Consider the following 17,328-nt stretch of genomic DNA (forward strand, 5'->3'; position numbering starts at 1 on the left):
CATTAAAAAGTTAGAATCTGCTGATGCAGAGTCCAAATCTAGTATAATTTACCTGATAGTACACATCTCAAGTACTGTAGCTCAGCTGTAGTACCTAGCTGTCAAGCAGAGAGCTTTGTGAGAGTTTAGCTAGCAAAGGGCATCATGACAAAGACTTCTGTGGTGGTTAATGACCTCCAACCAGAGCTAGAACAGTACAGAATTGTAAACTAGCTGTGGAGGTGTGTTTAAATGTTTACACCTACTAGTTTGCTAATCTAAGGAGAAACTCTTCTTACCTGTAGTGGTCCAGAATCTTTGTCCTAAAAAACCATCACCATTATTTACTGAACCGGATTTTCATCTACTTCTTTTTCTTTCACCATTAAAGATGCATGATGGCGGGCAGAGAGCATTGTGGGAGTTTAGCTAGCAATGGGCACCATGACAAAGACTTCTGTGACATTTAATGACCTCTGACCAAAATTAATGAAACTTCCAACCATGTCTATCTGAGATGAAGTGTAGCAGGACAGTATTTCTGCAGACCAAGTTGCTAAAGCTCTTCTAGAAGCTTTTAATTCACGGCTGTTTTTAGATATAGCATGAGGAGTCATATGGACTTAATTAGATGACTGACTGGTGAATGATGATGCTGCCTGTTATCTGTTCAGAAAACTGTACAAAAACTGCATCCCTGAAGTGGAGGCAAACAAAGCATTAAACTTAGATTTGTGCTCAGTTCAGCTGAAACTGTTAAAACTACCTCCTTTTCCCTCAGCTCTTGTTTTTAGCCACATTCCAGCAGCACTTACGTGATTTAATTTCCTCTTGTTTCCTCCAGTGTTCGTCTTCCTTCTCTGCAGTGAGTTTAAGTTTCTGACAGCTAATTACTGTACAGATCTTTATCCAGGTGGAACTGTGACGGAGTCCAGGTGATCGTTTAAACATCATTTACAGACTCCTGCAGTGGTCTGCTTGGAACAACATGATTAACCCATTGTGAAGCTGAAACCAGTTGTGGTGCAGCTGGTGATCATGTTGATGCTGAAGTTTCACCAACATTTGAGGCTCTAACATCAGTAGAATCTTACATATGTCGACAACATTCCAGGGTTTTTGTTATTTTTACTAGAAATCCATCCAAAATAACCCCCATTTTGTCCAAAATGATTCAAAATATGCCAAAAATGACTTTCAACTTGTCAAAATTACTAAAAATTGTCGAAAATTACTCAAAATGGTCCAAAATAACAATAATGAATATTTTTATGTTTAATTATTGGCCCCTTAAAATGGAAATGTATTCAAATCTCCAATCCAGGCTGGTATTACGTCCCCATAAAGTTCCTGTAAGTGTATGTATATATATGGATGGATCCATGTTTCTACTAAAATACAGTCTTTGGTCGACATTTCACCAACTTTTGAGGCTCTAACATCAGTAGAATCTGGTGTGTGGAAAGTTTGACCAGAGAAGGTTCCAGTTTTTAGATATTTAAACTAGGAAACAGAACCTGGTGTTCATAGAGGTCTAGATGTTCATAGAGGTCTAGATGTTGGTGTTCATAGAGGTCTAGATGTTGGTGTTCATAGAGGTCTAGATGTTGGTGTTTTCCACTGCCTCTCCAAAGTAAAAGGTGCCAACTGAATTTAACTAAGCAAATAAGTAGGTAAGAGCTTTCCATTGGATAATTACTGCAGTGATGAATACGTTTCAGCTGCAACAACTTATTGAACCATAGCTGATGCAGTCAGGAGCTTCTCATTTCTTAAACAACCATGTTGGAAGACAAATCCTGTGGTCATGGAAGGGATGTTAATCTGTCTCAGAAGGGTCAAATTATTGGCCTGCATCAAGCAAAGAAAACAACTAAAGAGATGAAACTACTAAAATCAGTTTAAGAACCGTCCAATGCATCATTAAAACCTGAAGGATAGTGGAGAACCATCATCTCTGAGGAGGAAATGTGGTCGCAACAAACTCTTAGATGATCGTAGGAAACCAACAGTAGAACTCCACACACACAATGTGAAGGGAACTCAAAGGATTGGGACTAAACAGCTGAACCTCTAAGAAAACCACTGATCAGTGAAGCTAATCAGAAAAAAGGCTTCAGTTTGCTACAGAGCATAAAGATTGGACTCTGGATCAATGGAAGAAGGTCATGTGTTCTGATGAGTCCAGATTTACCCTGTTCCAGAGTGATGGGGGCATCAGGGTAAGAAGAGAGGCAGATGAAGTGATGCCCTCATCATGGCTAGTACCTACCAGCCTGTGGGGGTTTGGGTTATGATCTGGGGTTGGTCAGGTTCAGCAACATTATGTTCCCAAAGAATGAGGTCAGCTGATACCTGAAGATACTGAATGATCAGATCTTTCCATCAATGGAGTTTTCTTCCCTGATGTTCATGGACATGTTCCAAGATGATGATGCCAGGATTCATGGGGTCACATTGAGAATGAGTGGATCAGGGAGCAGGAGATGGATTGTCCTCCACAGAGTCCAGACCTCAGCCCCACTGAGGATCTTTGGGATGTTCTGGAGAACACTTTGTGCTGCGGTCCGACTCTCCCATCATCAAGATCTTGGTAGAAGATTAATGCAACTTGTGTCGTTCTCAGGGCTAAAGGCGGTCCAGTGAAATATCAGAGTGTGTGTCTGAGGCTGATTTTCCTCAATGTTCCTAAATAGAAACTGGATATAAACTGAGGTTTCTGTGTTTTTGTGTGGTCTCAGCTAAATCTAATTCTCAACAATCTTAATTCAGTCAGTAACCACTAAAGCAAACAAATCAAACATGTTTTTATTTGAACTTTTTATTTGATTAACTCGACCGAGTTTGAAGGGCAGAAACAGAATCTGTTGATTGAAGGAACATCTGGAGTGTTTCTCAGTCACACGGTTAATAAATTCCACTTTACAGGCATTTTCAGTGTTACAATGAATGTGATTTCTCTGCTGCGTTGATAAAATGACATCAGAGGACCGAAACTGAAACTAAATCATTTGTGTTGTGCTGAAAAATGCAGCAGATTTTTGCTTTTGTGTTGAAGTGTTTTGTCAGTTTTTAGGTCTTCAGATCTTTGGTTTAATTGGTTGAGCAGACGGAAGGGTTTTTAAATAGCCACAGCGCTCTGATATTCATATTTATTATTTCTATATTTGTTATTTTTTTGTCTAAATTATGTATTTTCTGTGCTGTTGTTTCCTGCAGAAGCTGAAGCAGAAGAACCAGCAGCTGAAGCAGCTCATGGACCAACTCCGAAACCTCATCTGGGAGATTAACTCCATGCTGGCAGTCCGGAGCTGAGCAGCAAACACACAACATATACGGAAATACAGAAACACACAAACATATACAGAAATACACAAACGCACAAACATATACAGAAATACAGAAACACACAAACATATACAGAAATACACGTATGCACAAACATATACAGAAATACACAAACACACAAATATATACAGGAATACACACACACACACACGGCTGGCTGCAGACCCCTGCTGGTTTCCATACTGGGGCTGAATGAGACCAGCTGAGGCTGCAGCTGCACTTTACTGGAGAATGAGTCTTTAACTGGGATTAACCTCCAGAAGAAGAAGGAAGCTGAGACGATAGAGACTCAGAGAGACGAAGTGTGAAGACGTGGAGACAGGAAGTGTTCCGTCTGCCTGCATGTTCTCCATTTCAGTCGGCATTAAGAGTGGATTTATTGTTTCATCTATTTGTAGGTACTAGAAGCACAGATATTCTATTTAATCCTAACGTTGTGCTCATAGCATCATGAAGGATTTTCTATCATGAGTCTTTGCTGTCTTTTTGAACTTGTCCGTGTTGATCAGAGTCGACGCATCATTTAAACGCCTTGTTAAGATTCTGCTGAAAAATAAACCGTGCTGTGGTTTCTAACGGAGTCCTGCAGTCATTTTTCTTCATCAGCGTGTCAGAGTGTGTTTCCGTCAAACGTCCCAGAGCCTTGGAAAAGTTAACAGAGTTGTTTAAAACTGATGATTGATTGTTTTCACCACGAAGGACTGAAGCTGGACAGCGGTCTGACGTTACGCTTTCATCAGTTTTTATTCAGAGGCTGTTTAGAAATTACAACGACGTGTAGTAATCCTCTGACAGTCATGGTTTAAACCTCATTTTTCTTCACTGTGGTTCATTTTTCAATCTAAAGTCCTGCAGCTCCATGGAAGATGAAGAACTCAGATGTCTTCTGTCACAGAATGATGGAAACCAGGAAAAAGCGTAAAAACAAATGTCTTTGATTGTTAATTTTACAAAAATAACCAGCTAATAAATCCTGGAATCATCATGTTTCCACAGATGTTAAAACACTGAAAACCAAATTTTGTCTCCACATACTGCAGATACACTTTATTAGGTACACTACTCCTGTTCTACTGCTGGTCAACACAAATATCTAATCAGCCAATCACATGGCTGCAACTCACTGCTTTTCTTCATCTAGACGTGGTCAAAACAACCTGCTGAAGTTCAAACCGAGCATCAGAATGGAGAAGAAAGAGGATTTAAGGGACTTTGAACGTGGCATGGTTGTTGGTTGTTGGTCACAAACTGCTGTTCTACTGGGCTTTTCACCACAACCATCTCTAGGGTTTACAGAGAACGGTCTGAAAAAGAGAAAATATCCAGTGAGCTGTGTGGACCAGCATGTCTTGTAGATGTGAGAGGTCAGAGGAGACTGGGCAGACTGGTTGGAGGTGATAGAAAGACAACAGGAACTCAAATAAGCACTTGAAGAAGATGTTGTACAGCAGCAGAAGACCACACCAGGTTCCACTCCTGTCAGCTAAGAACAGGAAACTAAAGCTACAATTCACACAGACTCACCAAAACTGGACAATAGAAGACTGGAAAAACGTTTCCTGGTCTGATGAGTCTCCACTTCAGCTGCAACATTCAGATGGACAGAATTTGGTGTAAACAACATGGAAGCATGGATCCATAAAATTAGACAAATCAGACAAAAAAAAGATTGAAAATGGCAAAAAAAATTGAGACAAAGAATAACAAAAATGATTGAAATGACAAAAAATTTAAAAAACAACAAAAATAGAAAATGACTAAAATTGAGACAAAAACAAAAATAGATTGAAAATGACAAAGAATGAGACAAAAAACATCAAAAAAGAGAATGAAATGTCAGAATGCATTTTTTAAAAATTTTTTTACAGAAGTTGAAAGTTTAAGTTTGTGAAATTTTTTTATGACGTGTAGAATAATTCGATTTTGATGACTGATCAACTCTTGTTTTTCTGTGTATTTTATTTAACCTTCTCCTCCCTTCTTCTATCCACATTTGACTGGATTCAGATTCCAAACAAGAACCTGCAAGTTGAAGATTTAAAGTTTGGCTGAAGATTTGGGTCATACGCTAAGTATGTTAGTATTATTGATAGATTTTTACCCAACTTAAGCCAAAACAACGTCTGTTTTCTGAGCTGATCTCCACCTGAGATGACTGATTGGTTTAAAGAAACACAAACAAGTCAGAGAATATTTCCCTCCATTTATCTGAGTGAGGATGAGGTTTCCAAAACTCTTGCACTCTTTTTGCAAAAGACTGAACACATTTTTTGCTCATTTGAACACACTTTTTCACTCATAGTACACATTTTTCAAAAATTGAACACTAGGAAGCAGAACTGGGACACTGTTCCAACACTGCTGTCACAATTAAGACACAACAGGTCAGAACTGAAAACACTTACCAATGAACTGCACACTATAAAACCTGCTGGGAAGCAGAATTAGCTGTTCAGAATGTAATCTGTTGTTAAGGTCAGCAGATGGTAAAGATGGTGCATAAAGTAAATGGTTTCAGGTTTACTGTGGTTTACTTTACATGTATGTAAATGTTGTTTGCTACTTCAGTGACATGTCTATACTGGAACAATACAAGCAGTCAGAAATGTTCTGAGAATACTGTAAAATATCTCATGCATAATTCTGATTCACAAGTGCTGGTAAAATTACAGAAAGTGTACATGACTGACTTTTTCTGTGTTTTGTGTGTGTTTGTTCCAGCGAGTTTTTCAGTTGGATTCTGATGATACACATGAATACATCTGGAACAATGTTAGTTTTCATAGAGGACTATTGATTCAGGAATGGTTCAATATGAACCTCCAAGTTATTGTGGTTTTTCTGCCACCATATTCTCCCTTTCTGAATCCTATAGAAGAATTCTTCTCTACATGGAGGTGGAAGGTATATGAGCAGCAGCCATACATTCAGGAAAATCTCTATCAATCAGTGGTCTTGGCATGTGGTGATGTTTCTGTTGATGCATGTCAGGGCTGGATCAGACACACTAGGTCCTTCTTTCCAGAGAAAACATAGCTTGTGATGTTGATGAGGTCCTGAGGTCTGACCAGGCTGAAAGAATTGATGCAGACGTGGTGTAAATATCTGCAGACTGTACTGTGTACAATACAGTGCTGTATTTGTGTCTAACATTATTTTTATTTTGTAATCTACAGTCAGACACTGCAATGACCCCTCTGATTCATTTATAGGATGCATTTGTGTTTAAGTTGTCATTTCTGAGGACTGTATCATTTTTTTACACTTCATGTGAAAACACAGTGAGAGAAGAGTGTTTTGTATTTAGCAGTGCAGTGTCCTAGTTTTGCTTTGTGTGTCTTAATTTTGAAGACAAAGTTCAGATTTTGACAGTAAAGTGTGCTTTTGATGCAAGTGTGCAGTGCTTTGTGAATTGTGTTCAAATAAAAAAAACATAGTGTGCAGTGTGTTGGGAAATGTGTGCTATTTTTCAGGAATAGTGTCTTATCAATTGAGAAAAACTGTAATATCAGAGCTGTTGTTCCAGTTTATATCAGCTTCTGCAGACAGTTGGAGGTGCAGATTATTTTATCTCAAACTTCACCAACCTTCTAAAACCTGCTGCTGAATATCTACACCAGGTTCTGTTTGGAGCTGAAACTAGTTGTTCTGCTACAGACATCAAACTGAAGCTGCTTTTATTTAACATGGATTTTTAGTTCATTTTTCAGCTGCATCCTTACAGTTGAGTAAATTATTGCAGGTTCATCTAGTGTTGGAAAATACAAACAATTTGAACATTTCTGTTGTTCTTTCTGAGTTAGTTTCTGCAGATCTGCTTGAATTTTCAGTGAAAACTTTGGTTGTGACAAAAATCCAAATCATCGTTTTCAGAGCTTTATTTTCATGCAGAGAGGAAACACGTCTTTATTTGAATCCTGCACCATTTCTATATAAGAATTCTCAATTTCTAATAATCTTACAGTCATTACTGAACATCTGAGTACCGTCTGCTAGCTGCTGCTAACACCTTAGCACACGTCAGGAACTGTCGTGAATATCAGGAAATGGTTCCGTCTGTTCTGAGTTGTTTATTTTTGATAATTTTTGTCTGATCAGTGGTAATTCTCTCTTTAAATCCAGGCTCAGTTGTGCTGAAAGAGGCCACTTTAACTGGAGCTTCTGGTCTGCTTTGTGTTTTCAGCCTCACTGTGAAGAATTCTCAGCTTTAGATTAGAAAAGAAAGAAGAATTCCCAGAGGAGCTCGTTCGATGCAAACATGAAATGTGATCTAAGTGTGAGCAGGTCTCAGATCTGTGCAGGATGTCGGAGTGTTTAATAATTCAGAACAAAGCTGAGATGTGTTGGAGGCCGTGGAAGGACAGAAGTAGAGCAGCGGCTAACAAACCGGCTCAGTGCTGGTGGATATTATTCCTGTACAGATGGACTCGTTCTCCTCAGGTCGGGATCCGTTCAACTCGCTGCGTAGATCCATGAAAGCATCAGGCCTGTAGAGTCTCAGATGGATCCTGAACTCTTACTCATGTTTAAAGGTTTGTGTGTTTGACTGGACTTCACCTGCTCTCTGGAGGTTTCCATCAGAGGAGTTACGATATTAGGAGCAGCAGGGTTGATGATTTTCTACAGAGTTTCTCCTTGATTCTGATGCTTCACATTTTTGGTTAAACATCATACAGAATGGATTTTATTGTTGTTTTTGCACGATGAGTTCTTTGAAGATGAGCGTTTCAGATGTTATGGTGTTTTCCAAACATCACTCCAGCTGTTAGGGCTGAATATAATATCAGCTTTTCTTCTCTGTAGTCCACTGTTTTGTTTGCATGTGGTGCAGAGCTGCTCTCTTTCACTGCAGCTGAATGTTTCACTGCATATGTGAGGAAAAATGCGAGAATGAAAGTCTAACGTTGGCGAATACATCAATCAGACTACAGGCATTGTGGGAGTTTAGCTAGAAACGGGAACCATGACAAAGACTTACGTGGAGGTTAATGACCTCCAACCAGAGTTAAGATGTCTTGATTTTCTCTGATCTGATCCCAAAGACAACTGCGATCAGTGGTTCTGGGTTAATAAAATGTAGATATTTAAGCCTCTGCAGAGATTTTGGATGTGTGATTTTATTACGTCATGTTATGATCATCAACATCTTATTCCAGATTTAATGAGAGGAAACAGACTGGATGTAAAACGGCGAATGCTATATTTGTGAGAGTCACAAACCTTAAAAGTTGAGAAGAGTGTCATGATTATCGGAGTTTGCAGGGAACCAACAGTGAATCGGTTTCTCAGATGATCTCAGCTTGGTTAACTGGAGAAATATGGAGGACAATTTAGAGTTTTCCAACATATCTGGGGAGCTTCTTTTAGGAGTAAATGAGGTAGTAGTAGTATCCAAATCTTCTTAATGAATAGATTAATAGACACCTTACTTAGTTACTTTAAGGGACATCCAGGATCTTTAACATTTTATTGCTGCATCTGTTCAGACCAGAAGCTGTGGTTCTACTGAGAAAGTAGTTTTCAACCTTTTGTGGACAAACTCTTGCAACTCAAAGTTAAAGGCGACGTATAAAGTTCTGGTGATTAATATGTAAATTACCTTCATATTTAAGAGTTTCTTTCTGGATTACTGAAGTTCTACATTGGACTGCCCAGGTTTCTTGCTGTTACAAATGCAGGTGACAGAATGAGTTGATAGTTGGACCCAAGAACACCAGTAAAACCAGTGTGTTAACAAACAGGACAGAGATGCAGTTATCATCAAATATGAGTTTATTTTTTTTTTATAAATCATTCTTACAAAATTGGCATTTTATCTATTTCATCTGTGACCTCTATAAAAGTCTTCTCTTAATTACAAGGTAGGAGGGAGGAGAAGGCATCAGGACGGCTGGACGAGTCCTCGCATCGGCAGGAGCGCTGCTGATCGTTCCCCAATACAGCCCATCACTGATAAATAATCAGAAACAGCAAGTGGTCATGCGTCGTTGCCGTGGCAACAGTGTCCAAACACAAAGATGAAGATGATGAGAAGAATGAAGGTTGTGATTCATCCAGTGTACGAAGCAGAGTTCGGTCTGCTGGAAACAATCAAGACAGGCGACGTTCAAGAACTCAACTGTTGATAAAAAGGCACAAATCAAGAACAGACAGTTTCCAGAAACACCTGGAACACCTGCAGCTCCAGGTGAACCTTCAGACACCTGCAGCTCCAGGAGAACGTTCAGACACCTGCAGCTCCAGGAGAACCTTCAGACACCTGCAGCTCCAGGAGAACCTTCTAACACCTGCAGCTCCAGGTGAACCTTCAGACACCTGCAGCTCCAGGTGAACCTTCTAACACCTGCAGCTCCAGGAGAACCTTCAGACACCTGCAGCTCCAGGAGAACGTTCAGACACCTGCAGCTCCAGGAGAACCTTCAGACACCTGCAGCTCCAGGTGAACGTTCTAACACCTGCAGCTCCAGGTGAACCTTCTAACACCTGCAGCTCCAGGTGAACCTTCTAACACCTGCAGCTCCAGGAGAACCTTCTAACACCTGCAGCTCCAGGAGAACCTTCTAACACCTGCAGCTCCAGGTGAACCTTCTAACACCTGCAGCTCCAGGTGAACCTTCAGACACCTGCAGCTCCAGGTGAACCTTCTAACACCTGCAGCTCCAGGAGAACCTTCAGACACCTGCAGCTCCAGGAGAACGTTCAGACACCTGCAGCTCCAGGAGAACCTTCAGACACCTGCAGCTCCAGGTGAACGTTCTAACACCTGCAGCTCCAGGTGAACCTTCTAACACCTGCAGCTCCAGGAGAACCTTCTAACACCTGCAGCTCCAGGTGAACCTTCTAACACCTGCAGCTCCAGGTGAACCTTGAGACACCTCTGCTGGAGCTCAGAAGAACTTGCATAATGTTTAGAGGCATGTAGAACCTTGCAGAGGTTTTCTGGACAGAAATTTCATCCATCACACTCTGGCTGAGAGTCGATTTTGTGTTGAACAGCAGCAGAACGAAGGAAACGTTGCCGCTGTCATTGATGTGACCCGAACCAAGCTGTGAAAGAGGCCATTTAAACACAACGGCTCCGACATTACTGTAATGCATGAGGGAAGACGCTGCAGCACAACCAGAGTCTCCATCTGGTCCCAGCTGCTTATTATTTTCATGTGTCAGTTGGCGCTGCTTTTATTGGGACTTTACAATTTGACTCCTGCAGAGAGACGAGATGGTTTGGCCCAATCCAATTCTGGATCGGTGGCGTATGAATCTTCCCAGGAGATAAAAGTCGACTGCGATGAGTCTGAAATGTTATATCTCTCTCGGGGAGTTTTGTATTAAAGACACCAGAGTGTGATGGATGCTTCCCCCAGAAAAGTGATGCAGAGTGAAACATAATCTGAGCTGCATATCAGCGTCTGTGTGGATTAATGTGCACAGCGTGTAGAGATAAACTGAATAAATAGCAGAAACTCCCCTCTGCGATGCAGCATCAGTCGAATGTTTGACGTCATCTCAGTCTGTTCGTAAAAATAAATATGTGTTTATGTACAGTGCTGAGCGCAGGGATGTGAAGAGGTGGTGATTCTGGACCAGCAACAGTAATTCAATCAGACACAAAAGGCTCGATATGGAAGCAAACAATGAGAGATATGGACCAGATTCTCCCAGTTTTTGCTGCGACTCCACATTAAACAGATGATAAAAAACTCTGCTGGCAAACAAAGCTAAAGACCCAGAATTAAACCTGATATTCAGAACATGAAGCTGTTTGGTTTGATATGAAGAGCTGGAACAACACATTAACATGGAGTCTGTAGAAGAACATAAAAACAAATCAAGCTGAAGCAGTGATTGGATGTTGTCAGCCGACTGGTGAACATTAACTGAGACGTGCTGACAGAAAGGCCACTAAAAGCTAAAGACGGTGAGGTCGGACTGAAGATGAACCCGATGGCGGCAGATGTTTTTAGGGATGTTCCATTCATGTTTTTTTTTTCCCAGATACAGATCGTAGTCATTTAATATTCTAAATCTAATACTATCATGCTCCGTTACTACATCCTCTCCAAAGTTTTGCGGCTTCGATATGACAAACAGCTGTTTATCTAATTTAAAATATGTCCACACTGCAGACATTTTAGCTACACATCGTGGCCCACAGGTGGCAGTATTGCGTCTCTAGGCTGGTTTGCTAACCGGTAGTGAAACCAAAACAACAACTGTGCTCTCCCTTTACGACACCTTTGTAACACCGGATATCTTCAGTGGTTAATTGCGGTTAACAATTTCACTGATTAAACATATATGAAGCACTAAGGCCTCTTCCTGTTTAACACTGTTGTAGATCCGCTGTAGTAACCGGTTGTTCCACCAGCTAAAGTTAAGTTAGCTAAGTTTAGCTAAACTCCCACAATGCTTTCTGCTTTCCCACATGAACTTCCTGTAATCTGAGCATTAAAGACCAAGTGGCTCCACCTTTTTGAGCCAGATACCATTACAACAAATGTAAACTGCACATGAAGCTAGCTTTTCCAGGCTACAGAATGTGATAAAACAAATCAATTATGTAAAGTTTTGGGTGGAATAACCCTAACCCTAGCTGGCAATGGGCACCATGAAATAGACTTCTGTGGTGATTAATGACCTCCAACCAGAGCTGGAACAGTACAAACAGTACTGTAAACTAGCTGCGGTACCTGGTTAGGGTTTAAATGATTACACCTACTGATTTACTATTCTAAGGAGAAACTCTTCCACCTGTACTGGTCCAGAATCTTTGTCTTAATGTTTGAAAATCATCATCAGTATGAACTAAACTTGATTCTTCTTCTACATCTTCTGTGTTTTGCAATCAATCCTCCTTTGAGTTCAATCCATTGTGGGAGTTTAGCTAGCAACAGGCACCATGATAAAGACTTCTGTGATGCTTAGTGACGTCTGACCAAAACGAATGGAATCAAGCAAAACTTTTTTGTTTCAACAATGTAACCAAACTGATACACAGGGGGTCCTCGGTTTACGACGTCCTCGACCTACGGCGTTTCATTGTTATGTTGGAACTGGTTATGTGGAACTAGCTCTCGAGCAGAGCAGACAAGTACGTCGTCAGCGCTTAAAGAGGAAGACGGCTTTGTTTTCATTTGCCGGTTGTACGCCACCTTGGACTGTTATACACAGGGGACACGTAGGACAGTGTGAGTTCTGACTTATGACGAAAATCGACTTACGTTGTGCTGTAGCAACGGAATTCTGATGTACATCAAGGACTCTCTGTAGCAGGTGGTACTATACACCTGCATTTACAACTAGCATGAGGGGAAAAATCCGCTGTACTTCATTCGCGTTATCGGTTAAACGATAAATGAATATTAACACTGCCGAATATTGGTGAATAATACTGTACAAAACTGTACAAAAACAAGAGATTAGTCTTACATTTTTGCATAATAAAGCTGATACTGATCAGTGAAAAAGGCCTTGATCGGAACATCCCCACGTATTACTTTAATCTTGTCGTCCAACACGAGGAGATAATTTAAAGCAGACTGTGTTCTGGTGTGATTCAGTTGTGATAAATGAAGCAGAGGAGGATAAAACGTGTCCTCCCAGAGCTAGCAATTGCCAGCAGGTCATGTTTGTGGGTCACTGCTTTCACAACACAATGGTCCATAATGTTCACTGTTTCATCAACAGCTCGTCCTCTGGGAGCAGCAGCTCTCCACGTCAAATAGCTTTACCTAATTGAAGCCTAAACGTATCTCTGGCTGACAAATGGAGGAGAAAACCTTCTGTCAATTTAATGGCTGCGAGGTCGTTGATATGTCAGGGGGAGATAAAAAACAAAAACAAAGGCGGCAGAGCCTCGGCCGGCTGATGAAGGAATATTTCAACACGAGAGCACGTCGGCGTCTCAGACTGATGTAGGCAACGTGATGTGCAATAAAGTGGTTTAAAGGCAGACCCTGATGTCAGAATGGCACTGAAGCACTCAGCGGTAAAAATCTCTCCACAAACGTTCGCTGGTCACTAAAGACACGAAACTTTTTGTTTCTCTGCGAGGACGAAGCTCCGACTGCAAGCAGGAAAAAAATGGACGAAACGAGTTTGGGTTAGAATGCAGCGTTCTGCTCCATTTCATCCAGAAATGTTCATTTCGCTCATTCCAACGAAGGGAAAATGTACTCGGCTCGAGCTTATGGTTGGATGAGCCAACTTTTTCAAGGCTCCGCACACACACACACACACACAACACTTACACACACACACACACACACACAAATACTCACACACACACTCTGTCTGAAGGAGGAAATAAAAGATGATGAAAGTAAGTGGAACAAAAAAAAAAATGAAGATGAGAAAAGTAGAACTGCTGCAGAGAGCTGGAGGAAAATGGGACATGAAATGAGATGAGATGTTTTTCTAACTTATCTCGGTGATAACAGGAAGCAGATCGGCCATTAAAACAGCAACACATGAAGGACAGAGCCGAGAGAAAACAAACTCCAGGCCGAGGATGTTTGTCAGTGGATGGAAATGTGAGAACTAACAGCTGCTTTGTTCCTCAGCAGGCTGCTGCAGGAACAGATCGGACTCCAGCGCTTCCACCTTCTCTGCTTCAAACATGAACACATCTAAAGACGGAGGATTTCAGACTCTTATAGGGTTGATTTGTACAGAAATCAAATCAACTGAAGAGCAGAGAATGTGGGGGTGAATCCTGAAGCTGAGCAGAGAGGTGCACTACCAAGTTCAACAGAACCAGGCTTCCTCTGGGTTAACTGGATCAACTAAACCTGATCCACAACCAGGGATGATCCATCCGTGATACTTCTTTAACCAGGATCAGTCACTTTGTCTGCACAGAATTTACTGATTGTGTGTCGCCTGCTTCAGTCAGATTGTTCTAATTAGGAGATGTGAGGAATAAAAAAGTTGCACGAGATAAATGTTGGTGGAAAACTATTCCTCATGTCAGGTATTGTATTTATTTTGCTGCTCAGTGACTCTTAAAGCAGCTGCTTCCTTCAGGTCTGACAAACAATGAAGGAGACACGAAAGAAACTTTAGTTTTTGGCCAAATCAAAGTGAAATGAATGTTCTGATTGAATATTATCTGTGATTATGACCAATAGATTGATCGGTTTTCTGATCAGTGTTCTGTTAGCTGCAGCATCATCAGTTTATCAGGACAGAGCAGCAAAAAAAACCATATTAATATAGCGGTTACCATGGTGATCTGGCTGCGCAGCATCAGTTACCATGGTGATCTAGCTATGCAGCATTGGTTACCATAGTGATCTAGCTGCACAACATCAGTTACCATGGTGATCTGGCTGTGCAGCATTGGTTACCATAGTGATCTAGCTGCACAACATCAGTTACCATGGTGATCTAGCTGCACAACATCAGTTACCGTGGTGATCTAGCTGCACAACATCAGTTACCGTGGTGATCCAGCGCTCTAAAGACACTAAACCTGCCTACAACCTGTCGGTCTGCTTCATAGTGCACCCCTCTGGGATGGTTGCCGGGGGCGACCAGTATTATCTGCGGCAGGTCGGGTTGCCAGGTTTGCAAACACCTTCCCTCTTCTACGTTCTGCACATGTGCCGTTAGCAGGAAAGTCCGTTTCGTCCTCGTGGTACAAAAAATATTCTCTCCGAGTGTTCTTGTCGTCAGTAGTTTGTGCTGCTGTTTGTAGAAACAGTCCGTTTGTCCGTCGGTCTGTTTCCCGTTTGTTTTCACGGCCAAACGCTTCCTGCTTCAGGTTCTGGCAGCAGCGGTTCTGTGGTCATTGGCAATGTGCTGAGTGGAAGACGGAGCTGCGATCCTCCCGGTCCGTCCCGCTGGGGGTCGACTCCTCTGGACCTCCACCGAGTCTCTGTCTCGGGCCTCCCCCTGAGTGGGTTCTGCCACCGGGGGGCGCCGGTCCTGTCAGAGCCGTTCGATGTCCCTGTATTTCTTGCGGAGGATGGAGACCTGGTCCTTGAACAGAACCGGGTCCAGTCTCATCTGGGAATGGACCAGTGGCATGGCGCCAAACCAGCTGGCGAACTTGTTCATGCAGGTCTGACGCTGAGCGAAGTGGTCCGGGTCGGCCCAGCGGGACGCCCTCGAAGACTGGAGGGGGACAAGAAGAAGAGTTTTAGTATCAGAGCTGTGAAGAAGTATGGATTTAGACCAGCAGCAGAACCACCAGTAGAAGTGTACTACAGGTGAACTACAGGTGTACTACAGGTGTGGTATGGGTTTACTAGAGGTGTACTATAGTGTACTACCGGTGAACTACAGGTGTTCTTCAGGTGTACTACAGGTATATAACAGGTGTGATACAGGTGAACTACAAGTGTACTACAGGTGTACTACAGGCGTACTACAGGTGAACTACAGGTGTACTACAGGTGAACTACAGGTGTACTACGGGTGTACTACAGGCGTCCTACAGGCGTACTACAGGTGAACTACAGGTGTACTACGGGTGTTTCTTACCTGTCCCATCATGGTCTCCTTGTACTGCTTCTTCTGCGTCACCTTGATGGGCGGCAGCTTGGTGACAGCAGAAACCAGGAAGTTCATGAGGATGTCCTCACAGTTGGCCAGCTGGTCCACCATGTTCTTCAGACTGGAGGGCAGGTAGTTGGTGTACAGGTAGTGGTAGTACCTGGAGGAAGAGGAGGAGGGATTAAAGATCTCACAATTTAATCTACATACACCGAATAAAAACACACTCAGAGTGCAAATCGTCTTTTTTCTGACTCCAAAATAAAGTTAAAGTCTCATTTTGGTTGTTCTGGATTGAAAAAGGGTTCAACTTAGAGCACTGAATGAATCCACAGCTGCTCAGGTTCGTATTTAAAGAACATACGGATTCCTTAAACTGCAGCTTTGCTGAAGATAAATTCTGATGACATGAATCCTTTAAACGGTTCATCTCACCTCCTGCACTGACAACAAACATGAACCTATGAACTAATCAGCAAGAACGAAACAAAAACAAAACTAAATAAACAACAAATAATAACATTCCAGCCAAATAAACATCTAAAGCACCCCTGGTTTAGGGGCCACATATGGTCAAACATGCGGCCCGCGGGCCAAAAGCGGTCCTCCAGAGGGTCCAATCCAGCCCTCAAAGTGTAAAAATTCCAGAGAAGACATTAACTGCAGATTGTAAATTAGTAAAACTATAAATTTAAAATCATTTCTAAACCATGACAAATTGTTTTGATCATAAAATAAAATACTACATTGTTCATTGTTCTTTTGTCATTTTGTCTCAGTTTTGTAATATTTTGTCTTGTTTTTGTTGCTTTTTGTCTTTTTTTTGTCTGACTTGTCATTCATCTCATGTTTTTGACATTTCATCCTTGCTTTTAGTCTCACTAGTGTTTTCTGTCTTATTGTTGTCATTTTGTGTTTCGCTTTATTCAAGTGTTTTGTGTGTCGTTTTTGTCGTAAATGTTGCACATATTTGTTAAACTCCAGATTAAAATTCCCTTCTCAGTGACCGTGGAGCTCCGGATTGATCGATTGATTTATTGGAAGTGATTAAGCGTCGGGCTGCAGCGATTGGCCGACTGCAGCTAATGGACTCTCCCATCACAGCCGAGTGAAGCCACATTAGAGCTGACAGGACTGGAGTCCGACTAAACGCTGGAACCATGGAGAGCTGTGCAGCAGACAAATTGACACTTTTGGGATAAAACACACTCAGTCTCAAAACACTGGTTTCCCGAGGCTGTGCTCGGCAAACATCACTCCTACTTTCATAATCTACAGATCACTGCTTCAAAGTGGCGCATCAAAAGAAAGACGACTGAACACTGGAGAGCAGAGCAACACTGTGATCCCTGCAGAACGCCAGAACAGAGCATGAAAGAAAACAGCAGAACGGAGCGATTCACACCGAGGTAAACAGCTGAAAAGGCGGTTTTAGGAAGAAGAAGAAACATGAAGGAGGGAAGATCTGACCCAGAGAGTTAGAAGGTAAATGTAGCATTAGAG

At 41.8% G+C, this 17,328-nt stretch overlaps 2 protein-coding genes across 4 annotated transcripts in view; one reads left to right on the forward strand and one right to left on the reverse strand.

Annotated features, from left to right (window-relative positions):
- The window catches only part of med30 (mediator complex subunit 30), a 46,786-nt gene extending 42,879 nt beyond the window's left edge, over nt 1-3,907 (forward strand). The window contains exon 5 of the mRNA XM_055018228.1: nt 3,199-3,907. Within this exon, the coding sequence (XP_054874203.1) occupies nt 3,199-3,294 (96 nt within the window). The 3' untranslated portion in view covers nt 3,295-3,907. The remainder of the gene's footprint in view (nt 1-3,198) is intronic.
- Nucleotides 3,908-9,081: 5,174 nt separating this feature from the next.
- Nucleotides 9,082-17,328, reverse strand: part of ext1b (exostosin glycosyltransferase 1b) — a 114,855-nt gene continuing 106,608 nt past the window's right edge. The window contains exons 10-12 of one of the 3 annotated variants that reach the window (XR_008604123.1): nt 15,814-15,985; nt 10,063-15,444; nt 9,082-9,978 (exon numbers count right to left, since the gene is read on the reverse strand). Coding sequence is in view for 1 of the 3 variants with exons in the window: in XM_055017781.1 (XP_054873756.1) it covers nt 15,259-15,444; nt 15,814-15,985 (358 nt within the window). In the remaining 2 variants the exon portion in view is untranslated. Of the gene's footprint in view, nt 15,445-15,813; nt 15,986-17,328 lie in introns of all 3 variants that reach the window. The other 2 variants (XR_008604124.1, XM_055017781.1) reach the window with 2 other exon arrangements.

This window comes from Amphiprion ocellaris, chromosome 15, assembly GCF_022539595.1.
Source record: "Amphiprion ocellaris isolate individual 3 ecotype Okinawa chromosome 15, ASM2253959v1, whole genome shotgun sequence".
Lineage (NCBI taxonomy): Eukaryota > Metazoa > Chordata > Actinopteri > Pomacentridae > Amphiprion > Amphiprion ocellaris.